The 25,766-nt window shown below is 42.2% G+C and overlaps 1 protein-coding gene across 1 annotated transcript in view; it reads right to left on the bottom strand.

Moving 5' to 3' along the window:
- LOC139453352 (uncharacterized) overlaps window positions 1-25,766 on the bottom strand; it is a 318,833-nt gene that overhangs the window by 188,095 nt on the left and 104,972 nt on the right. Inside the window, exons 54-66 of the mRNA XM_071235025.1 lie at window positions 24,990-25,053; window positions 24,118-24,324; window positions 22,686-22,864; window positions 19,208-19,359; window positions 13,796-13,905; window positions 10,874-11,029; window positions 9,613-9,793; window positions 8,036-8,220; window positions 6,188-6,403; window positions 5,602-5,716; window positions 4,742-4,968; window positions 2,480-2,572; window positions 1,323-1,727 (exon numbers count right to left, since the gene is read on the bottom strand). Of these exons, the coding sequence (XP_071091126.1) occupies window positions 1,323-1,727; window positions 2,480-2,572; window positions 4,742-4,968; window positions 5,602-5,716; window positions 6,188-6,403; window positions 8,036-8,220; window positions 9,613-9,793; window positions 10,874-11,029; window positions 13,796-13,905; window positions 19,208-19,359; window positions 22,686-22,864; window positions 24,118-24,324; window positions 24,990-25,053 (2,290 nt within the window). The remainder of the gene's footprint in view (window positions 1-1,322; window positions 1,728-2,479; window positions 2,573-4,741; window positions 4,969-5,601; window positions 5,717-6,187; window positions 6,404-8,035; window positions 8,221-9,612; window positions 9,794-10,873; window positions 11,030-13,795; window positions 13,906-19,207; window positions 19,360-22,685; window positions 22,865-24,117; window positions 24,325-24,989; window positions 25,054-25,766) is intronic.

Here is a 25,766-nt window from a genome sequence, read left to right as displayed (position 1 = left end):
TGTTGATTTGGTTGTTGAAGTAAAATTAACAAGGCAAAAGGTGAGCAAGGCTCAACCTCAACTCCAACATCAGCTGAAGAACAATTTTGATATTGGAGATATATTGATGCCTGAACATAAAAGCTGGTTTCTCTTAAAAAGCGCAATAATATTACATCATCAGCAAGCTGTGCTGGATACTGTACATTTGACAGGTAAAAAGCAATATTTTCTCAGAAAATCCACTTTGCACTGCACCTCTCCTATTGGTATAGAAACTGTACCCCCAATTTGAAAAGAATCCACAAAGTAGACTTTATGTTATACATCACACAAATGTTGAAGTAAATAAACAAAAAAGTTCAAAACATGAAATAAAATCATATATTCTTTCAGAATATACACATTTCAAAATCAAACTTTTTATTGCACCTCTCCTATTAGTATTGAAAGTATTCCTTACATTTGAAAATAATCCATGTAGTAGTTCTCAAGTTATAGCTCATACAAATGTTGAAGTGAAAAAAACACATTCTAAGTTGAAAACATGTAAAAATTCATATTTTGTCAGCAAAATCCACATATCAAAATCAAACTTTCCACTGCAGCTCTTCTCATAAATAGTATGGAAACTGTTCCCTAAAACTGAAAAGAATCCACACAGTAGTTTTTAAGTTACAAGTCACATATATATGTTTTAGCAAAAGAATTCAAAGTAAAAAAATGAAAAATAGCTGTATTCTTTCAGAAAATCCAAATATTGAAATTAAACTTTGCACTGCATCTCTCCTATCGGAAGAACGGATGGATGAAATTCCTTGTTATAACTGTATCCCCCGCCTTTTTAGTTTTGAGTGGACTTCCCCCACACACACCACTGAAGTTACAAAGGGCCCAAGAGGATCCCCCCACCCCAGTTTTCAAAATCCTGGATTTGGCCCTGGATGGGACCATACTTTCAGCTAAACATCACATACCGTATTCGACGTAATAAGCGCCCCGCTCTAATAAGCACCCACGGCGATATTTGCTAATATATTGGCTAGTGAACAATCACAATCAGCACCCCTTCCGATTGATCAATGTACACAAGACTTATTTATTCGTGTATAATACGCACTCGTGTGTTATATCACCCTTAATTAGGGGCAATTAAATTCTTGAAAAATATATCTGTCGTATGTAAACATTTGAGGCTGTTAGCTTAAACCACGAAATTTACGATCTTTCAACTAAAAATAATATTCTAATAAGCGCCTCCGATTTCTAATTTTGAGAGCGCCCTGGGCGCTTATTACGTTGAATACGGTAATCACAGTGACTCATACTAGTATGTTTCCCACCTTCACTGTCTCCAGAGCTATGGAGGTGTTTATCTCGGCTGCCATCTTGAGTGAGATCTGAAGGTCTCGGTACTGATCACCATCAATCTGATTGTCTGTGGTTGCCCTTACATACAATGACTGTTCCGTATGCCAGTTGTCATTGCTTAGCACCAGGCCACACATGGCCTGGACATCATCTGGTCGACTGGGCCAGCTGACCACTGCTTGTGGCACAGTGACCGCTGACCCTGGACAGGACACAGTCTGGGTGTCTAGGTCTGGGATGTATGCATTGATGGTGATGGAGCAGCTAGTGTTGTCATCAGAGGCTGGACAGAAGATGGAGGGAGGAAAAGTGGATTCCAGAAGTACAACCTTGGCACCTTCACCTTCTTCCAAAGTCAAGGATTTCTTGCTGGTGATCTGATTATAAAGATGTATAAATAGCAATCACTACTTGCAGTTTCTTGGTTAGTACCATTAACAATTATTATTATTATTATTATTATTATTATTATTATTATTATTATTATTATTATCAGATTAAAATAATTCAGCAAAGAGGGTTTGGGTGATCCTGGCACAGTCAGGCTGGTTAGGCTCATCATCAGCTCAGGGCCCTTGCCCCCTGTACACGCAACCCAGACACCGAATGGGTACTCTCCCAATGTCAGTCAACAGATTTGGAGGTACCAAACCTAAGGCACTGAGAACAATGGGGAATCGAACAACTTGGTACTTCGGACACAAGCGTGACATTTCGAAAGCATGGTCCGCATATTTGCCATGTTTTTCCTGAATTATTATTATTATTATTATTATTATTATTATTATTATTATTATTAAAATACAGCAAAGAGGGTTTGGGTGATCCTGGCACAGTCAGGCTGATTAGGCTCATCATCAGCTCAGGGCCCTTGCCCCCTCTACACACAGCCAAGACAGCGAATGGGACTTCTCCCAGAAAGTGCTGCCTAGTCAAACCATTACTGGTATTATTTCATTCAACATAGCATTTGATTGTCACTAACAAAATGTTTGTAATGTCACAAACATTGGATCTATTAACCTCACACAGCTAGACGAAAGTAAAATTGACCATTCCCGAATGTCTGACACTCCTCAAAGTTGTCTTGTTCCATCGCTACCAAGCCTCTATGATATCTTCAACTCACTTTTACTTCAAATTTGAATTCCCGACTAGTCGTGACTGGACTGCGGGAGTGGGCACAGTTAGTGCTGAGGCATGTTACAAGGCCACACTGCAGCTGTAAGGGAAAGACAACACATATTTACATGGAGAACAGGAATTTGGTTATATACAAGCTTCACACACACGCACGCACGCACGCACGCACGCACGCACGCACGCAAACAAATAAACAAACAACACACACACACACACACACACACACACACACACACACACACACACACACACACACACACACACACACACACACACACACACACAAAAAAAAAAAACAACACACACACAAACAACACACACACACACACACACACACACACACACACAAAAAAAAACTGCCCGCCCGCCCGCGCTATAGCTTCAAAAGCCATTGCCTTAGAGAACCATTTCTTTTCTTTTTTTTTAAGCCAAAGCAAAATGATTCAGATTAACTCTCTCTCCAGGTACATAATACACTAAACAAATCTGACATAGGTATGGCAACTCAAGACAGTAATTGTACTTAACATGCATATTTAGTGTAACGAGTGGATCCATCATACACTCTCTATTCATAACAAAAAGAGATCACACAACAACATAAACACAATTTAATTCTGGCAGTCTAATCAAACATCACAAGAGCAAGTATCAGTGATTACAATTAAAAAGTCTCTCCAAGTCCCAATAAGATCCATTGAATTTGCCACTACACGTAATCCATCATAATCCATTTCATGCACAAAGTTTGTAAGTCACATATTAAATATTTTGTGTAGGTCTAGCTTGAAGAGACAAATAGCCCAGCTAAAATTACATAACACGTGAGCTTACCAGGGTGCATTGTGGGTCACTATAGAGGAGAGGTGAGGTGGTGAGGTTAGGTGAGGTGAGGTGAGGTGGGCTTGCGTCCAAGATTATTGCACTAATATAGCAACATGCTTTTGTGTGTGTGTGTGTGGCTGCTTGTACTAGTTAGACTATTTAACAGTGCTAGCTCACTGAGATACCATGCCGCAGTTTAACATACATACCCCACTCAGACACAGTATAGTGGCGAGTGCCAGACAGGGTAATAACAAGTACCATCTTTTAATGTCTTTGGTATGGTGTGGCCAGGGATTGAACCCTGCACCTTCCACTCTCCGGTCAAACCGCGGAGGCGGTCTCAAGGGTCAGTGTTAATTATTGGCAATCTCTACTCAAACAACATAATATATATATAAGGGATGAGTATACACTTCATGAAAAATTAGTATATTTAATATACTCTGTAAACAAGATTTGGTTCCATGTGTGTTTGCATGCGTGTGCGTGTGGGTGTAATACTTTATAATACGAATAATTGAAATATGTTTGTTATGATCGGAACAAATGCGATGTGTGTGAAAATTCCAATGTTAATTTGACAAATCCATTATTATTTTGGAAAAAACAACAAATTCTTTAAAAGAAATTTGTTTATATCTCTGTTACCATGGTCAAAACATTCTCCTATCTCATTTTCTGTTAAGTCTTCAGAATACTTTATCCTGGCAGCTGTAGTATTCACTGACGACTGACTTTCAGTTCAACTTGACACAAACATGGTCATATCATGGAATTATCATGTTTCAGTACTTCCGATTTCAGATGCGTTCTGGGCTCTGCATTCTATCTGTTTCGGTCATGATTACATGTTTTCACATTAATCAACTACAGTCTGTTTGACTCCAAATGAGAACGATGAATTACACTTTTCTGGATTTCGAGTTATTTTGCAATTCATCGTTCTCATTTGGAGTCAAACGGACTGTAGTGGGATTTGTTTCATGCTTTCCATAGTTTCCCTGTTTTACATGTTGCACATTAACAATATACAGGAACATCACTCACAAACACAGCCAAACATTTGCTCCTGTCAACTGGAACTTTCCACTACAGGGTCAGAACATTTTCATTGTAATTTTATGCCTTTAATCCTGGAAGTTTTTCCGGGGCATAAGTACATTTGGGCAGGACAAAAACATGCTTACAACTCTATATGAAAAGTATATACATACATACATATACATATACATACATATATATATTGTTTATATTGTATTGTGACGTCATAGTTTCCTAAATGTTATGATGTCACGTAACTATATGTTACTACTTCATGTCCGTTATTCAGTTATGGCCTGATAAGACTCGTACGTGGTACGAGTTGAAAGCGCCAACATCATAAAAGGAATATGGTTTATATGTATACACGTTGACTTACAGTATCTCCATAGCTGAGGTCAACCAGAGAGGTGTGATTGAGCCTGGTGCTGGTGACATTGCCTTCTACCTCTGTCTCCACACTGACATTGTTGTTGTGAATCCACTGACTGTAGATGATGATGCTGGTGTCGTTGTTTGAATACTCCCCCCAGTCACAGGTGAAGACAAACTCACTACCCTCAACATGACTTGCCAGTGTGGGTTGTACACCAAGGTTGAGGTACTCTAAGGGACCAAACATGTAAGTGAGTGACTTGGATTTTACGCTGCTTTTAGCAACATTCAAGCAAAATCATGGCAGGGGACACCAGAAATGGGTCTTCAGAGTGACGAGCGAATGCTATCACAACTGGACCACCCCACCAAATATGTCAATGAAACATATCAACTGAAGATGGCATACTGTATAAGACAACAGAAGGATTCCTTGGGATCATAATCAATGATTAACACCAGCATACGACACTTATGCTGCATTGTTTGTCCAAGACTAGTTTAACTACATAAAGACTAGTCAAATGCTGAAGGACAGATTATCTAGTGTAGTTCAGGTTCAATAGATTCTAGCACTTGACAGAGATTTTACAAATTGACAGTGTCACAAAGTGTCTGGTTCATATTGGGGGCATGGGTGGCCCAGTCATCTAAGGCGCTGTAATTCGCTGTGCAGAGTTGGGTCCTTTGGCACACCAGTAATCTATGATCATCAGTTTGAATCCCTGTTGACCCCAATCATGTCTCTTGGTTTGTCAGCACCATACCCAGACTCGTGGGTTTCACCAAAGTGATAAATGTCTGCAGCACTTTGGGCTTTCCTCCTACATCCAGCTGACACGCCGTTGTAAGAGCTATATGTACCTGATCGGTCTGTCCAGGATAGTGTGCTCCTGCCTGTGTCACACACCAGCTGTGTGTTGTCTTTGCTCACATCTCCGGGCTTGTAGCATGATGTGCCGATGAAGCAGTAATTGGGCTGCAACAGAAGCTTCATACTAATCTGTATGGAATAATTACTCACTGTTGTAGGTGTTGCAATCAACTAGGATTTAGCTGAGACACAAGCACAGACATGTGAGCATGCGTCTTCATTTTTAATCAACCGATCGGGATGAAGATATTGAAAGCAGTTTCCACATCATAGTTTGTTTGTTTATTTGTTGTTTAACACCACACTCAGCAATATTCCAGCTATGTGATGGAGGTCTAGAAATAATCGAGTCTTGACCAGACAATCCAGCGATAGACATCCTGAGCATCGATCCATCTCTTACGACAAGCACAGTTGCCTTTTACGGCAAGCATGGGCTCCTGAAGACAACCCCGCATCTTCACAGTTCTTCCACATCAAACAAGGTAGAACTTGACACCACAATATCACATCAAATGTATATTTGTTTGTTTATATTTCTTTGTTGGGATAAATGAAAAGTAAAGTAATACTTACAAGGAGAGAAAACTGGTTGTCAGTGGTGATGAAACAGCGGGAGTCATATACACGAAAGAAAACTGAGGCACTGTAAGTAAGGTTGTTGTTGCTGATAGTCACATAGTAGCTGCCGACAGCATCTGTCAGATTGCAGATGACCATCTGATAGGACACAAACACAGCAGCTACATAGGAGTACTGGCCTGTGCCCCTCTGTGTCTCATTGCTAGTCAGCTGCGAAAGGTAAGTAAAAAGTATTCACAAACAATACTTTAAAAACTGTAGCATCTAAGAATCTTTTATAATTAGGTACATAGGCAATATAACCCATCATCAAGACACACTACTACTATTACTACTATTTTTACTACTACTACTACTACTACTACTAATAATAATAATAATAATATAATAATTCGCTGAGTAAAGATTATGTTAGCTGACCTCCATGCGTTTGCTGAATTGGCAGTTTGCATCTCAAAATGATACATATGTCTCACTTAACATCAGACTTAACTCCGAACAATATCTCCCTCATTTACAAATCATGAACTTAATGCGTTATTAACTACTTAATGCAAGAGATGATCCCCAGCAGAAAAAGAGTCAGGAAATAACTACTTTGGGATTTGAAACACACCCTTCTCATTAAACAGCAAACATTTGAAATTTAGGATACAGTAGTGGGTATTTATAGCAGTTCAACTGAGGAAAAGTATTTCCTTTTCTCACAAACTTGACTTCTCCCACTTGATGTGTGATCTACCTTTGATCGCAGGAAATTAACAATAAGGCATATTCAACTGATATTATTTAGGTCAGCTCACAAAGGTTGTAGATGTTCCATTATTGTTAGAATGAGAATAATGAATGTTAAGTAATGTTGTGTATTCACCAAATCTCCATTTTGTGTACTTGAAATTTCCACTATGTTTGGATGCTCAGTGTAACAAATTATTTGGCAAGGTTTCCAAGAAAAAACACCAGATCAAAGATGCCTCCCATCATTCAATAGATAACAGATACAGTCATAATTTCCAATGTGGTTTGAAGTGTTGTTAGTACAATTGTTTGAATGTATATATATGCTTTTGCTTTACTACACCCTGTTCACATAGATAAGCAGTGGTTTGCTTGTAATTATACGTCATTACCAGGTCGCCAACAACAAAGACGCCACCATACAACTGGCAAAACTGCATGATCCGCTCGTGTTAACCAACTTACAGGAACTTGGTGAGGAGCACTGTCTAAATCTAGCACTCAGTTACATTGTTTATATGAGCTTTGTATATATGTCCTTGTTCCCAGCTGTGTACAGTGACTTAACATGAAAATATAGTTATATATGTCCAGAAGAAATATGTCACTTTATTATTAAAGGTGAGCAAGGAACACACAATTGTAGCATTAATTTAATGCTTTCATTCATTTTATGATTTATAGAATTCAATTGATTGCAAATGGCAAGTGCTTCAATTGGAACTCTTCAAAATTACAACCTCAGTTCAATGTTAAGATGGATTTTATGAACATCCACTGAAAATATGAAATCAATACTGCAATAGCCATTGGTTTCTGAGAAGAAGAGGTATGGAGCGAAGGCTGATTTTGCTCTCACTAACAACAGCTGCTGCAGCACCATTTATATTTTTTTTCAAAATGAAATGTTTACATTGTTTTAGATAGGGACATGTGGAAAATGTTCCTTAACAATAACTTTTACATGTTCAGTTGATTAGAAGAGGGAGAGATTTTTAAGTTTCACTGCAGATAGAGAGACTGTGCATGGACAAACACTGTTAACAGAAATCTCTTTGACTGAATATGTACAAGTTTGACATCTGCTCCAGTTGTGTTATTTACCTCAACTGTCTCCAATCTGCACACAATGTTTGCTGACAGCACGAATGGTCCACCAACAATAGTTACTGTGTTACACAGAGACATCTGACTGTCACAATCGCCTTGTGGGGAGCCCACACTTGGCACCGATGTCTTGTTGATAGAACAGTCAAAACCAGTGAAGTCCTCTTCGCAGATACAGACACCTGAAACACACCATCTTTCTCATGTCATTCTGCTGTCCCAACACGTCATTCAACAATCATCTCCCACAACACCTGAATCAGACACACCATCTTTCTCATGTCATTCTGCTGTCCCAACACGTCATTCAACAATCATCTCCCACAACACCTGAATCAGACACACCATCTTTCTCATGTCATTCTGCTGTCCCAACACGTCATTCAACAATCATCTCCCACAACACCTGAACAGACACACCATCTTTCTCATGTCATTCTGCTGTCCCAACACGTCATTCAACAATCATCTCCCACAACACCTGAACAGACACACCATCTTTCTCATGTCATTCTGCTGTCCCAACACGTCATTCAACAATCATCTCCCACAACACCTGAATCAGACACACCATCTTTCTCATGTCATTCTGCTGTCCCAACACGTCATTCAACAATCATCTCCCACAACACCTGAATCAGACACACCATCTTTCTCATGTCATTCTGCTGTCCCAACACGTCATTCAACAATCATCTCCCACAACACCTGAACAGACACACCATCTTTCTCATGTCATTCTGCTGTCCCAACACGTCATTCAACAATCATCTCCCACAACACCTGAACAGACACACCATCTTTCTCATGTCATTCTGCTGTCCCAACACGTCATTCAACAATCATCTCCCACAACACCTGAACAGACACACCATCTTTCTCATGTCATTCTGCTGTCCCAACACGTCATTCAACAATCATCTCCCACAACACCTGAACAGACACACCATCTTTCTCATGTCATTATGCTGTCCCAACACGTCATTCAACAATCATCTCCCACAACACCTGAACAGACACACCATCTTTCTCATGTCATTATGCTGTCCCAACACGTCATTCAACATATGTGTTCAACCATGAAATAAGGTACCTTATAGGTGAAAAATTACATTTTGACTTTTTATCATATTTTAAAACTAAAGCATCCTAAGAACACAAAAATACATTTCACGAGATACATGACAATACACATATCGATCTTCAATGAAGTAAGCTGACATCAAACGTCTTTATGACATCATCACACAATTCTATCCTGGCACAAATAAGGTCCCTTTCCTCCTGGTTGGTCACATATATCTCCCACAACACCTGAAAATGTTCAGGAAGTTACAAAATGTTACTTTATCAATATCAAATGTTGCATGACAATTGTGTTGAAACACTCCCATTGATGCAAGGGGTGGTTGGGTAGGCTTGTGGTTAAAGTGTTTGCTCGTCACAACGAAGACGCGTGTTCGATTCCTGACATTGGTACAACATCAGGTGTCCTCTGCCATGATATTGCTGGAATATTGCTAAAAGTGGCGCAAAACAAAACTCACTCACCCCATTGATGGAAAGACACTAACCTCTGTTACACTGCCCTGTACCGCTACAATTGCTGCTGCATGACAGGTTGAGTATTCTTCCCGGTGGCTGGTACAGCCCCTCCTGTAGCACCCAGTGACTTGTCTCCCTCCTCACCACTGCCAAGCACTGTTGGAGAAACCTGGTGAGGACTGACGACACCCACTCCAGACTGTCATGGATCTGAAAGAACATCTCCCATTTGTCATAGCAGGTTGGCATTCATTTTGAGGGTTCATCATGGATGCTTTTTATTATATGAATATCAAACAAGTCTTAGATCCTTAAAGTATGTCAAAATGTTCAGCCATACACTTTAGTAAGTATCTTTTATCAAGTGATGACCGCCTCCATTGTCTAGTGGTAGAGCGTCTTCCCGGAGAGCGGAAGGTCCGGGGTTCGATCCACAGCCGCATCATAACAAATGACGTTAAAAGATGGTACTTGTTACCCTGTCTGTCGCTCTGCATTAAGGGGCTAAAAGAAGGACTTGTCGGCTTGGAGTCAGTATGCTGTGTCTGAGAGGGGTATTCATGTTTAACTGTGGCATGGTATCTCAGTGGGCTAGCACTATAAATCGGCATCAGTCCGGAATAGTACAAGCAGCCACACACACACACGTGCACGCACATGCTATATAAGTGCAATAATCTTGGAGGCTGCGTTAAGCCCCATTTCAACTCACCTCATCAAGTGGCCTTCCTCATGAAATAAACTACACACTGTCCTTATAATTCACCAACAGTTTGACATGGGCCAGGAAGCCATGAAAGACGATCACTTTATCGTCAGTACTAGTTTGTTAGTCATATATTCTATCCCTTTTATGTAAATCTTTTTGTTGACCAGGAATACACTGAAAATTTTAGTAACATTAAATACATTCATAATGTTTTCATTCAGATGACACCATATATATTTTCTTCAAAAAGTCTCATAGGAAGTAAGTACATGTTTTTGTTGAAAAATAGACACATGCATGATTTGTTCCATTTATACATGACTTAAACCACAACAGTTCATCCATTAGCATTTACTGAAGTAGCATAGATACATCATATGTATTTGACATACAGTGGATTGCATCAGAGCATGGTTTACACTGAACCGCAATGGTTGATCGTCTCAGATGTTTCAGTGTGCAGACATTGGGCTATTCCACATCAAAGACAGTTTACTGCTGAACCCAGTCCTAAATCTATTCCACAATGATGCATGTGGAACATGTGTACATGTCTTATTCACTTTTCATTCAAAACCTACCTGTATGCCTGTGACACACGATGCTAGGACTGATTTCTGTAGGTCAAGTGAGATGAGCCCCTGACACTGCACACCAATTTGTGTAGTCAGGATGAAATCTTCACAGTACTCCTTGGCCTGGACTTGGCTGTAGTGAAGACTGGGCCATGGCTGGAGCTGCAAGGAAGATGTGTCTACACTCAGATTCCACAAGGACAAGTACTGTAGGCACATGGATCAGACTTTATTTCTGAACTTTAGCAAAAAAATAATGAAATGTTTTACAGAAACAGGGAAGGCAGAGAATATCAAAAGAACCATACACCTATACTGCTTAGAAAGTTGCACAATGTGTGATGATGTGCCCAATGTTATGCATGTACAAAACTAGGCATATTAGGAGAAAGAATTACTGGTACTTGTCCAAGGGAAAAGATGGTTCCAGTCAAATCTCTTCATGTTCTTTTGGACTCACCCTACAACTATAAACTTTGAACTTTTGTCAGTGGCATACCAGCTTGTCACATTAACAATATCATTAATATTCCTATAAATGCCAGTATCAACATAAAAACAAAAAATGAGTGAGAGTAATTGTTGTTTTATGCCATAGTCAGCAACATACTTATTTATTAAGTGACAAAACAATCTCCATAATCATAACAAATCTCATTTGCATGACTCTGACTTTGCATAGGCATGTGTGTTTGTTAATCACTGTCTGCTACAAAAAAGGTGAGTGTACACTGTCCCACTGGTGACACCCATCACAAACACATGCAAATGTGAGAGTTGTTCACTTAAAGAAACATGGAACATATGTAACAAGGAATTGCATCAGACATTATCTTGACTACCATGAAACATTTTGAAAGCTTAATTAAGATCTTGAAAATTGTAAAGTTGATCAACCAAATCTTCAGCAAGAGTCATATGACACTCTTTGAAAAGCTCAATTGTACCTTAAACAGTGTGCAATGTTGACACTAAAAGTTAGAGCTGCTGGAATTATTGCTTGACATAAAGTGTAAGTTGACTATTGGAAAGTTGAAGTTATCCCTCTTGTCCCTTGTGGCGAGTGTTTGGCTATTTAGAATTTTTATTTTTATGCAATGATCCAAATGGTAACAGACTGTTTCACTGGTGTCTTATATCCCTAGGTGGGTAAATCAGAGGAAGGAAATTAGCTATTTGACTATATTGAACGGTATAACTGAAGCTGAACTAAAACTTCTTGGCCAAATTCCCTTGTTTTGATTTAGCCAATCCAAGCAGAAATTATGATTCATAATCCATAAAGAAACAAGCATGAAATACTCATATCCCTTGCCAATATGACATGTTCGATTGTGTGCAAACCATTAGCTCCTGTGAACTATGTTGACTGGGCCTTTTTGTAAATTGCCTGATTGCAGCACTAAAAACGTTATTACCGGTGTTGTTTTGCCTTCTGCAGTTTATGATTCAATATGTAACTGTATTTGTAACGAGTTGTGTTATTACTTAAATATATTTCTAAAATTCATAAATAGCAAAAGGCAACAATTCAGCATATGTCTGATAGATGTGGAAAATTTTCACCTGGAATCGAACCCTACCCTTATTGTTTTAGTCCAACTTGTTGCCATGGAAACATAAAAAATAAAAATTTCTAAAATTCCTATATAGCAAAAGGCACCAGTTCAGCTTCGTCGGGGCGGGGGATAACAAATCAGTAAGCACAAATGGTGCCCATGCATTGGGATGCTCACTTCTTGCCTAAATGTCTTATCCCCAAAGTTAATATCGATGTTATCAATGGAAAGTACAAATTGTCCTGTACCTGTGATTGAAAGAATGAAGTTTATCATGTCGGTAAAAAAATCAAATGAGTTTTTGAGAATCAACATGTCATTAATTGCATTTGACTCAAATATACTCTGTCCTAAAAGTCCTCCCTTTATTACCCCCGCCCAACAAAGTTGGTGGGAGTTATAGAAACGGGCTCCGTCCGTCCATCCGTCCGTCCGTCAAGTATCGTTTCCAGAGCATAACTCAGAAACCGTTCAATATTTTTTCATGAAACTTTGCAGGTCTGTCAAGTACATGCTTAACTGGTGCCTTTTCCTATTTCGAAATTTTAGAATTTTAATTTTTTACGTTTCCATGGCAACCAGATGGACTTAGGTTCTGTGAGGGTAGGGTTTGTTTCCGGAGCATAACTCATAAACCGTTCAATATTTTTTCATCAAACTTTGAAGGTCTGTCAGGTACATGCTGAACTGGTGCCTTTTGCTATTTCGAAATATTAGAAATATTTATTTTTTTATGTTTCCATGGCAACAAGATGGACTTTTTTTGACAATTTACATGACAAGTTCCACGTCGGTTAAAGGTTAGGGTTTGTTTAGATTTAATTTTGTCATAAATTCTGCAACAGGGGTTATGGATATAGCCACGTTAGTGGCAAACTCGTGTTGTATTATGGATAGGTCATATATTAGTGGGTGGGTGGGTGGGATTGGTCTAAGGATTGCATCATACTTTGTTGTGTGCCCTCTCCCCCCCCGCCCCCCATTAATTCATCCCACCCACCTCAACTGCCATCCCACTCCACCTATGATAAATTACCAATAACTAAATAATTTTCAAGTGAATAAACAATTTGTTTTTAAAAAATTGAACTGGGCCATTTTCTCATACAAACACCTCACAATCACACCCCTACACCCCCATTTTCAACAATAGAAAAGTCACCTGTGATTATATGACCAAAGGGTTGGAAGTAGCTTCATGAGTCTAAACCAGTCTAAACCAGTAAGTTTAGTGCTGCTTTGAACAGTATTTTAGCTAAAGCATGTCAGCTTAATGTTGAAGAAAATTCCAAAATGATTTAGGGTCTTAGAAAAATGCAAATCTATCACATGTTATCATTTCTTAAATCCCAAAAGAAATGTCACAAACCTCAAATTTGAACTCTTCTTCGTATACATAAACAAATTTCTGTGAGAGTTGTCCTGGGCAACCAAGAGGACGTGATGACATCTTGATGAAAAAATCTGTCTTATCCACACCTGAAATTGATGGAAGTACATGTACATGAACATTGTAAATTAGACTGCCTGACTAGCAATGAGTAGCAACATATCTCCTCAACCAGATATAGTAGTCTCCCCTTCACCAGGCAGACAGCCTCACCTTCCCCAAGTAGAAGCCTCACCTTCCCCAAGTAGAAGCCTCACAGCCTTACCTTCACCAGGCAGACAGCCTCACCTTCACCAGGCAGAAGCCTCACAGCCTCACCTTCACAAGGCAGACAGCCTCACCTTCACCAGGCAGACAGCCTCACAGCCTCACCTTCACAAGGCAGACAGCCTCACCTTCACCAGGCAGACAGCCTCACCTTCACCAGGCAGACAGTCTCACAGCCTCACCTTCACCAGGCAGACAGCCTCACAGCCTCACCTTCACCAAGCAGACAGCCTCACAGCCTTACCTTCACCAGGCAGACAGCCTCACCTTCACCAGGCAGAAGCCTCACAGCCTCACCTTCACCAGGCAGACAGCCTCACAGCCTTACCTTCACCAGGCAGACAGCCTCACCTTCACCAGGCAGAAGCCTCACAGCCTCACCTTCACAAGGCAGACAGCCTCACCTTCACCAGGCAGACAGCCTCACCTTCACCAGGCAGACAGTCTCACAGCCTCACCTTCACCAGGCAGACAGCCTCACAGCCTTACCTTCACCAGGCAGAAGCCTCACAGCCTTACCTTCACCAGGCAGACAGCCTCACAGCCTTACCTTCACCAGGCAGACAGCCTCACAGCCTTACCTTCACCAGGCAGAAGCCTCACAGCCTTACCTTCACCAGGCAGACAGCCTCACAGCCTTACCTTCACCAGGCAGACAGCCTCACAGCCTTACCTTCACCAGGCAGAAGCCTCACAGCCTTACCTTCACCAGGCAGACAGCCTCACAGCCTTACCTTCACCAGGCTGACCGCCTCACCTTCACCAGGCAGACAGCCTCACCTTCACCAGGCAGACAGCCTCACAGCCTTACCTTCACCAGGCAGAAGCCTCACAGCCTTACCTTCACCAGGCAGACAGCCTCACCTTCACCAGGCAGAAGCCTCACAGCCTTACCTTCACCAGGCAGACAGCCTCACAGCCTTACCTTCACCAGGCTGACCGCCTCACCTTCACCAGGCAGAAGCCTCACAGCCTTACCTTCACCAGGCAGACAGCCTCACCTTCACCAGGCAGACAGCCTCACAGCCCTACCTTCACCAGGCAGACAGCCTCACCTTCACCAGGCAGAAGCCTCACAGCCTTACCTTCACCAGGCAGACAGCCTCACAGCCTTACCTTCACAAGGCAGACCGCCTCACCTTCACCAGGCAGACAGCCTCACCTTCACCAGGCAGACAGCCTCACAGCCTTACCTTCACCAGGCAGAAGCCTCACAGCCTTACCTTCACCAGGCAGACAGCCTCACCTTCACCTGGCAGAAGCCTCACAGCCTTACCTTCACCAGGCAGACAGCCTCACAGACAATTACCTTCACCAGGCAGACAGCCTCACAGCCTCACCTTCACCAGGCAGACAGCCTCACAGACAATTACCTTCACCAGGCAGACAGCCTCACAGACAATTACCTTCACCAGGCAGACAGCCTCACAGCCTCACCTTCACCAGGCAGACAACCTCACAGCCTTACCTTCACCAGGCAGACAGCCTCACAGCCTTACCTTCACCAGGCTGACCGCCTCACCTTCACCAGGCAGAAGCCTCACAGCCTTACCTTCACCAGGCAGACAGCCTCACCTTCACCAGGCAGACAGCCTCACAGCCCTACCTTCACCAGGCAGACAGCCTCACCTTCACCAGGCAGACAGCCTCACAGCCTTACCTTCACCAGGCAGAAGCCTCACAGCCTTACCCGCACCAGGCAGACAGTCTCACAGCCTTACCTTCACCAGGCAGACAGCCTCACCTTCACCAGGCAGACAGCCTCACAGCCTTACCTTCACCAGGCAGACAGCCTCACCTTCACCAGGCAGACAGCCTCAACATCGCCAGGCAGAAGCCTCACAGCCTCACCTTCACCAGGCAGACAGCCTCACCTTCACCAGGCAGACAGCCTCAACTTCACCAGGCAGACAGCCTCACAGCCTTACCTTCACCAGGCAGACAGCCTCACAGCCTTACCTTCACCAGGCAGAAGCCTCACAGCCTTACCTTCACCAGGCAGACAGCCTCACAGCCCTACCTTCACCAGGCAGACAGCCTCACAGACAATTACCTTCACCAGGCAGACAGCCTCACCTTCACCAAGCAGACAGTCTCACCTTCACCAGGCAGACAGCCTCACCTTCACCAGGCAGACAGCCTCAACACCAGGAAGACAGCCTCACCTTTGCCAGGCAGACAGCCTCACAGCCTTACCTTCACCAGGCAGTCAGCCTCACCTTCACCAGGCAGACAGCCTAACCTTCACCAGGGAGACAGCCTCACAGACAATTACCTTCACCAGGCAGACAGCCTCACAGCCTTACCTTCACCAGGCAGACAGCCTCACAGCCTTACCTTCACCAGGCTGACCGCCTCACCTTCACCAGGCGGAAGCCTCACAGCCTTACCTTCACCAGGCAGACAGCCTCACCTTCACCAGGCAGACAGCCTCACAGCCCTACCTTCACCAGGCAGACAGCCTCACCTTCACCAGGCAGACAGCCTCACAGCCTTACCTTCACCAGGCAGAAGCCTCACAGCCTTACCTTCACTAGTCAGACAGTCTCACAGCCTTACCTTCACCAGGCAGACAGCCTCACCTTCACCAGGCAGACAGCCTCACAGCCTTACCTTCACCAGGCAGACAGCCTCACCTTCACCAGGCAGACAGCCTCAACATCGCCAGGCAGAAGCCTCACAGCCTCACCTTCACCAGGCAGACAGCCTCACCTTCACCAGGCAGACAGCCTCAACTTCACCAGGCAGACAGCCTCACAGCCTTACCTTCACCAGGCAGACAGCCTCACAGCCTTACCTTCACCAGGCAGAAGCCTCACAGCCTTACCTTCACCAGGCAGACAGCCTCACAGCCCTACCTTCACCAGGCAGACAGCCTCACAGACAATTACCTTCACCAGGCAGACAGCCTCACCTTCACCAAGCAGACAGTCTCACCTTCACCAGGAAGACAGCCTCACCTTCACCAGGCAGACAGCCTCAACACCAGAGGGACAGCCTCACCTTTGCCAGGCAGACAGCCTCACAGCCTTACCTTCACCAGGCAGAAGCCTCACAGCCTTACCTTCACCAGGCAGACAGCCTCACCTTCACCAGGCAGAAGCCTCACAGCCTTACCTTCACCAGGCAGACAGCCTCACAGCCTTACCTTCACCAGGCAGACAGCCTCACAGCCTTACCTTCACCAGGCAGACAGCCTCACAGCCCTACCTTCACCAGGCAGACAGCCTCACAGACAATTACCTTCACCAGGCAGACAGCCTCACCTTCACCAAGCAGACAGTCTCACCTTCACCAGGAAGACAGCCTCACCTTCACCAGGCAGACAGCCTCAACACCAGGGAGACAGCCTCACCTTTGCCAGGCAGACAGCCTCACAGCCTTACCTTCACCAGGCAGAAGCCTCACAGCCTTACCTTCACCAGGCAGACAGCCTCACCTTCACCAGGCAGAAGCCTCACAGCCTTACCTTCACCAGGCAGACAGCCTCACAGACAATTACCTTCACCAGGCAGACAGCCTCACAGCCTCACCTTCACCAGGCAGACAGCCTCACAGACAATTACCTTCACCAGGCAGACAGCCTCACAGACAATTACCTTCACCAGGCAGACAGCCTCACAGCCTTACCTTCACCAGGCAGACAGCCTCACAGCCTTACCTTCACCAGGCTGACCGCCTCACCTTCACCAGGCAGAAGCCTCACAGCCTTACCTTCACCAGGCAGACAGCCTTACCTTCACCAGGCAGAAGCCTCACAGCCTTACCTTCACCAGGCAGACAGCCTCACAGACAATTACCTTCACCAGGCAGACAGCCTCACAGCCTCACCTTCACCAGGCAGACAGCCTCACAGACAATTACCTTCACCAGGCAGACAGCCTCACAGACAATTACCTTCACCAGGCAGACAGCCTCACAGCCTTACCTTCACCAGGCAGACAGCCTCACAGCCTTACCTTCACCAGGCTGACCGCCTCACCTTCACCAGGCAGAAGCCTCACAGCCTTACCTTCACCAGGCAGACAGCCTCACCTTCACCAGGGAGACAGCCTCACAGCCCTACCTTCACCAGGCAGACAGCCTCACCTTCACCAGGCAGACAGCCTCACAGCCTTACCTTCACCAGGCAGAAGCCTCACAGCCTTACCTTCACCAGTCAGACAGTCTCACAGCCTTACCTTCACCAGGCAGACAGCCTCACCTTCACCAGGCAGACAGCCTCACAGCCTTACCTTCACCAGGCAGACAGCCTCACCTTCACCAGGCAGACAGCCTCAACATCGCCAGGCAGAAGCCTCACAGCCTCACCTTCACCAGGCAGACAGCCTCACCTTCACCAGGCAGACAGCCTCAACTTCACCAGGCAGACAGCCTCACAGCCTTACCTTCACCAGGCAGACAGCCTCACAGCCTTACCTTCACCAGGCAGAAGCCTCACAGCCTTACCTTCACCAGGCAGACAGCCTCACAGCCCTACCTTCACCAGGCAGACAGCCTCACAGACAATTACCTTCACCAGGCAGACAGCCTCACCTTCACCAAGCAGACAGTCTCACCTTCACCAGGCAGACAGCCTCACCTTCAGCAGGCAGACAGCCTCACAGCCTTACCTTCACCAGGCAGTCAGCCTCACCTTCACCAGGCAGACAGACATTTTCACCAGGGAGACAGCCTTGCCTTCACCAGGCAGACAGCCTAACCTTCACCAGGCAGACAGCCTCACCTTCACCAGGCAGACAGACATTTTCACCAGGGAGACAGCCTTGCCTTCACCAGGCAGATAGCCTCACCTTCACCAGGCAGACAGCCTAACCTTCACCAGGGAGACAGCCTCACCTTCAACAGGCAGACAGCTTCACCTTCACCAGGTAGACAGCCTCACCTTCACCAAGCAGACAGCCTCACCTTCACTAGGCAGACAGACTCACCTTCAACAGGCAGACAGCTTCACCTTAACCAGGGAGACAGCCTCACCTTCACCAAGCAGACAGCCTCACCTTCACCAGGCAGACAGCCTCACCTTCACCAGGGAGACAGCCTCACTTTCACAAGGCAGATAGCCTCACCTTCACCAGGCCTCAGATCTTTATGGGTCAGATATGTGAGTAGCCTAGGCCTCACCTTCAACAGGATGACATGTGAAGATGCTGATGTCTGCACCACAGCCTACAGTAGAGTCTGCATCACCACATTTGCATAAAACAGGGGCTGACATGGTCTCAGCAGGGTCTTCAGAACAAATACCAGACAAGAAGTCTTCATTCTTCTTCACTCTGAGAATGAAAAAAAGTTAGATTAGTTTAAAGCTTTGACAAATATTAGTCATCCTCTGTATCTCCATAACTCACATTTCAATAAACGTACACTAAACCTTGGATCCATTCCCGTGGTTCCTGCAATCTTAAAATACTAGCCATTGATTTTCATTTGCCAATTTGATTTGCTTTGCTACTCGATGTAAAGGACCAATCACAATGCAAGTTACAAACCAGTTTCATTATTGGGTTGACCATATCAACAACATGGCAGCCAGTCCCATTCATTACAACAGAGTTTGAGTGAAATTCAACACTGAAACTTTAACTGTCACAGAAAACAAATCCCTCAAAAATCTTTTTAATGGAAAGGATATCTTGATGTCAATCTCCCTTACCCATTTTCTTTTTCCTTATCTCAAAGTTTAATTGGTCTGTAAAATGTGAATGGAAATCAAGGTGGGTGATATAACATTGTGAGAACCATGGGGATGGGTCCAGGGGTTAGTGTAGGTTTACCGAAATGCTAGCCCTGGAGATACAGAGGATGAATATTAGCATATTAACAAGTATCAAGCAATCTGCATAGTTAACATGTCTTCGTCTGCTGTCCTTCCTTCCATGTGTCCATACCAAATAGGTTTCCCAAACGCACAATAATAGCTATGTCTTTATATTTGCTCATGTTTGGGGAGGATGGCCTTAGGCAATTGATTCAAGACAACTTTAAGGACAACTTCGAGACAGGTTAACTCACTATTGCTAAAGTCATCAACTCATCAAGGTTGCTTTCATATATATATGTGGGGGCACGGGAGGCCCAGTTGTCTAAGGCACTGCGATTCGCTGTGCAGAGTTGCGTCCCTTGGGCATGCCAAGAATTCAATGATTGTGGGTTCGAATCCCAGTTCTCCCCAATTATGTTTCTAGGTTTGTCAGCACCATACCCAAGCTTGTGAGTTTCACTGAAGTGGTAAATATCTAAGACCTGCATCAAATTAAGCTGACATGCCATGATATAACTAGAATACTTTAAAAAGCGGCATTAAACCCAACTCACTCACTTCAGATATATGTAGCTATACACTAATTTGTCATACTAGTTTTTTTATCAGGTTGTCAATTGTCACAGTTATACTTGTCATACTGTCATGTTTTATACTGTAATGTAGTATATGATTGTGCTTTTGTCATACTGCCATATTGTCATACTGTCATGTTTTATACTGTAATGTAGTATATGATTGTGCTTTTGTCATACTGCCATACTGTCATACTGTCATGTTTTATACTGCAATGTAGTATATGATTGTGCTTTTGTCATACTGCCATACTGTCATACTGTCATGTTTTATACTGTAATGTAGTATATGATTGTGCTTTTGTCATACTGCCATACTGTCATACTGATATGTTTTATACTGCAATGTAGTATATGATTGTGCTTTTGTCATACTGCCATACTGTCATGTTTTATACCATAATGTAGTATATGATTGTGCTTTTGTCATACTGCCATACTGTCATACTGTCATGTTTTATACTGTAATGTAGTATATGATTGTGCTTTTGTCATACTGTCATACTGTCATGTTTTATACTGAAATGTAGTATATGATTATGCTTTTGTCATACTGATATACTGTCATACTGTCATGTTTTATACTGCAATGTAGTATATGATTGTGCTTTTGTCATACTGCCATACTGTCATGTTTTATACTGCAATGTAGTATATGATTGTGCTTTTGTCATACTGCCATACTGTCATACTGTCATGTTTTATACTGCAATGTAGTATATGATTGTGCTTTTGTCATACTGCCATACTGTCATGTTTTATACTGTAATGTAGTATATGATTGTGCTTTTGTCATACTGCCATACTGTCATACTGTCATGTTTTATACTGTAATGTAGTATATGATTGTGCTTTTGTCATACTGCCATACTGTCATACTGTCATGTTTTATACTGTAATGTAGTATATGATTGTGCTTTTGTCATACTGCCATACTGTCATACTGTCATGTTTTATACTGTAATGTAGTATATGATTGTGCTTTTGTCATACTGCCATACTGTCATGTTTTATACTGCAATGTAGTATATGATCGTGCTTTTGTCATACTGCCATACTGTCATGTTTTATACTGTAATGTAGTATATGATTGTGCTTTTGTCATACTGCCATACTGTCATGTTTTATACTGAAATGTAGTATATGATTGTGCTTTTGTCATACTGCCATACTGTCATACTGTCATGTTTTATACTGTAATGTAGTATATGATTGTGCTTTTGTCATACTGCCATACTGTCATGTTTTATACTGAAATGTAGTATATGATTGTGCTTTTGTCATACTGCCATACTGTCATACTGTCATATTTTATACTGCAATGTAGTATATGATTGTGCTTTTGTCATACTGCCATACTGTCATGTTTTATACTGAAATGTAGTATATGATTGTGCTTTTGTCATACTGTCATACTGTCATGTTTTATACTGAAATGTAGTATATGATTGTGCTTTTGTCATACTGCCATACTGTCATACTGTCATGTTTTATACTGTAATGTAGTATATGATTGTGCTTTTGTCATACTGCCATACTGTCATGTTTTATACTGAAATGTAGTATATGATTGTGCTTTTGTCATACTGCCATACTGTCATGTTTTATACTGTAATGTAGTATATGATTGTGCTTTTGTCATACTGCCATACTGTCATGTTTTATACTGTAATGTAGTATATGATTGTGCTTTTGTCATACTGCCATACTGTCATGTTTTATACTGAAATGTAGTATATGATTGTGCTTTTGTCATACTGCCATACTGTCATACTGTTATGTTTTATACTGAAATGTAGTATATGATTGTGCTTTTGTCATACTGCCATACTGTCATACTGTCATGTTTTATACTGTAATGTAGTATATGATTCTGCTTTTGTCATACTGCCATACTGTCATACTGTCATGTTTTATACTGTAATGTAGTATATGATTGTGCTTTTGTCATACTGCCATACTGTCATACTGATATGTTTTATACTGCAATGTAGTATATGATTGTGCTTTTGTCATACTGCCATACTGGCATACTGTCATGTATCATGTTGCAGTTGTCATATGCCACAGGTATTTATCAAAAGCTCACGTCTGTGAGCTAAATATTCTCAGGATCTCAGATCTAAGATCTCGATATCAATCTTTGTAATCAATAAGGGAATTCATTTTCAGAAAATAAACACTTGTGTGTAGTATCACTGATAATATTATTGATAGATGTGCAATCACTACTCAAAAACTGTTGAATGAGGAGAACCCTAACCTCCAACTAATGGAGAACTCCTCCCCTGCTTCCCGGTCATTGGTTGAGTTGCCATCATAGGAGCCACAGAGTCCCTCTGTCAACTTGTAGTCCATAGCAGAAGGCTGCACCCACACATCCAGGCATTCAGAGCTTCCAACATCAGTAGCAATCACGTATGTCCCACTTGGGAAGTGAACCTAAAAGCAGGGAGGGTAAAACAGGATAATTTCTCACAATGGAGTACTTGTGACAAAAATGCATTTACGCTAATTATCCATCTGTCCAGCTGTCTCAAAGCTTACACACCCAAGTTGGCATGTTGGATGCTTAAAATTTTAAACTTTCAAAACATGTAGATACACCCTTTATGAATAAATCCACACTCATCTTTTGTATTATGTTTAGTCATTGTCATGTAAGACTTATAACTTACAAAGGAAGCATTTATGCATTCAATTTCAAACTTCAATCTTCAGAAGATGAAGTTCAATTGCTTTGGATAATTTTTTGAACTGATAACTCAATTGGGGCCAGAAATTAAACCACTATAATTGACCAGCTTGGAGGTAAACATATTTCGCTAAATTGAATTCATATTTACACGAACAGAATGAGGTTTCAAACATTTAGCAGTTATCATACAGCTCTATATTCAAAAGGCAGTATGTTTATCACCATGCATTCTGCCAAGACAAGACTTTATAGGATATTCTTTGGTCTTAGCAGAAATATTGAGTGAAGCCGCATGTGTTGAGTGCATGAATTAAAGAAACACAATAACAGTCTTTGAAGTCTTTGTATTATATACTCAAATATTGTTTTGGACATCATTGGACTTTACTCACATATATGATGGGCACCAAGTTTTAGGCATAGCTATCTTCTAAGCCAACATGAAGTGGGAACCCTAAAATAATTACCTTTTGCAAAGTTTAGTTCAACACTGCTCATCACCATTGTGTCACACAACACAATGTGATGCAAAAGGTATGACGTAGATATAGCAAGCATCAAAGTGTAAGGTTTTTGTTGACTTCTATAACCTATATTTCTACTTATGATTATTTCAACATGACTACCAACAATGACTGAGAATGAAATACTTTCTAGGATTATTAGTTTCTGCATTTCTGTGGCCCTCTAATCAGCTGTTTCCCTCAGAGGTTAGTGAGAAGAATCTGACTTAGCAATAAGAAAATGGGTTTATTCCAAATTTATGGTAAAAGTCATAATTTACCCAATCTAATGATAGCCTGTGTTTCATCAAGAGATTAGATAACAAGTCATGTGTCATATGAAAGTAGCCAGCATTCAAACAAGGGTTTACATTTACTCAGGTGGAGGAAAAAAACAGATCTTACCTAATGGTATAAATGACATGGGCCAAAAAGTGTCACAAAAAAAGCAAACAGACTGTAACAGGACTAGGAGAAATCTTCTTGCCAACTACCTGTTGTGTGCGTCCCTCATCAAACTGAAACACCCTGGTGTTTGGTGTGAGGTCTCCATTAAGGAACATGGTAGTCACTGTTGTCACTTGTGTGTCATCTCTGGTACATCTATTAATCAATGTCACATCATCTCCCGATTTCACAGCCACTGCACAGGGACATGGTGGTGACTTTGTGGCATTGTCATGTCGCATAAATATCTCCACCTGTGCAAGGCAAAAATATACATGAGATCTACCTGATACATCGTCTGGTATATTTGATTTGACAACTTCCTCCGAAGTTGATGAATTATGCTAATTCTAATTTGCTGGTAGAAAGAGAACAGCTCTTCATGCCAGATACAGCCAAGATATAAAACACTTATCATACCTTCATGTTAGAATGATGAGGTCTGATTGGTTCACGAGATCTTGATAAAATATCTCCCCCCCCAGGAGGAAAATATATTTCTAAGCCGGGAGACTAATCTCTAATACCCCGACACAAAAAAACATACTGCACGTGGATTTCTGATATTACGAGAATAAATCCCTTACACCCCACTTTGAAGCAAGAGGATGCACACTCTTTTTCCGAATCAATGAAAGTCACAAGACATCACATAAGTGAACCTCAGCTCAATTTAACAGCTGTTTTTTATCAATTTTGCATTTATTTTAATTCTTTTAAAATAGCATATTAAAACATATTGGTAAGAAAGATTCGTTGTCCGGTGAGTGGTACAAAACCTAACGAGGGATGCATAAAACCACATGTACCCTGAGTAGTACTGCTACAACTTATAATGTATTTTCATGTACCTTCCTGTACATAATCATGTTATATTGAATGTTGAAGCATTTGAATCCAAATCCACAAACTAGCTTACCTCATATGGCAGTGTCCTATGGCGATACATGTTGAACACCCCTTCTGTGTAAATGTCATAGGCTCTGGAATGTAGACAAAAAGCTTTTAAGATGACCACCACACAGTTTTCTTCTGTAAGATGTACGACATAAAAGGATGATGAAAAGAAGTCGGTGAACTCAACTTAACTGATGGTAGCCCCACTAACAATGACTACACAAACACTCCACCCCACTAACAATGACTACACTAACACTCCACCCGACTAACAATATCTACACTAACACTCCACCCCACTAACAATGACTACACTAACACTCCACCCCACTAACAATGACTACACTAACACTCCACCCCACTAACAATGACTACACTAACACTCCACCCCACTAACAATGACTACACTAACACTCCACCCCACTAACAATGACTACACTAACACTCCACCCCACTAACAAGACCACACTAACACTCCACCCCACTAACAATGACTACACTAACACTCCACCCCACTAACAATGACTACACTAACACTCCAACCCACTAACAATGACTACACTAACACTCCACCCCACTAACAGTAGCTCCACTGACACTAACTCATCTGAGGGTAGCCCCACTAACACTAAGTACACAAACATTAGTTCAACTAATACTAACTCCACTGACAGTCACGCCACTAACACTAACTCCACTGACACTAACACTACAAACTCTATTGACAGAAGCAATAATGACAGTCACTCCAACGATGTAGGCTTCACTGACATTTGCTTTTGCATGTCCATAACATATT

The sequence above is a fragment of the Haliotis cracherodii genome, unplaced genomic scaffold (genome assembly GCF_022045235.1).
Source record: "Haliotis cracherodii isolate W230 unplaced genomic scaffold, xgHalCrac1.p SCAF_9, whole genome shotgun sequence".
NCBI lineage: Eukaryota > Metazoa > Mollusca > Gastropoda > Lepetellida > Haliotidae > Haliotis > Haliotis cracherodii.
The sequence above is the reverse complement of the archived record's forward strand: the minus strand, read 5'-3'. Positions and strand labels throughout refer to the sequence as shown.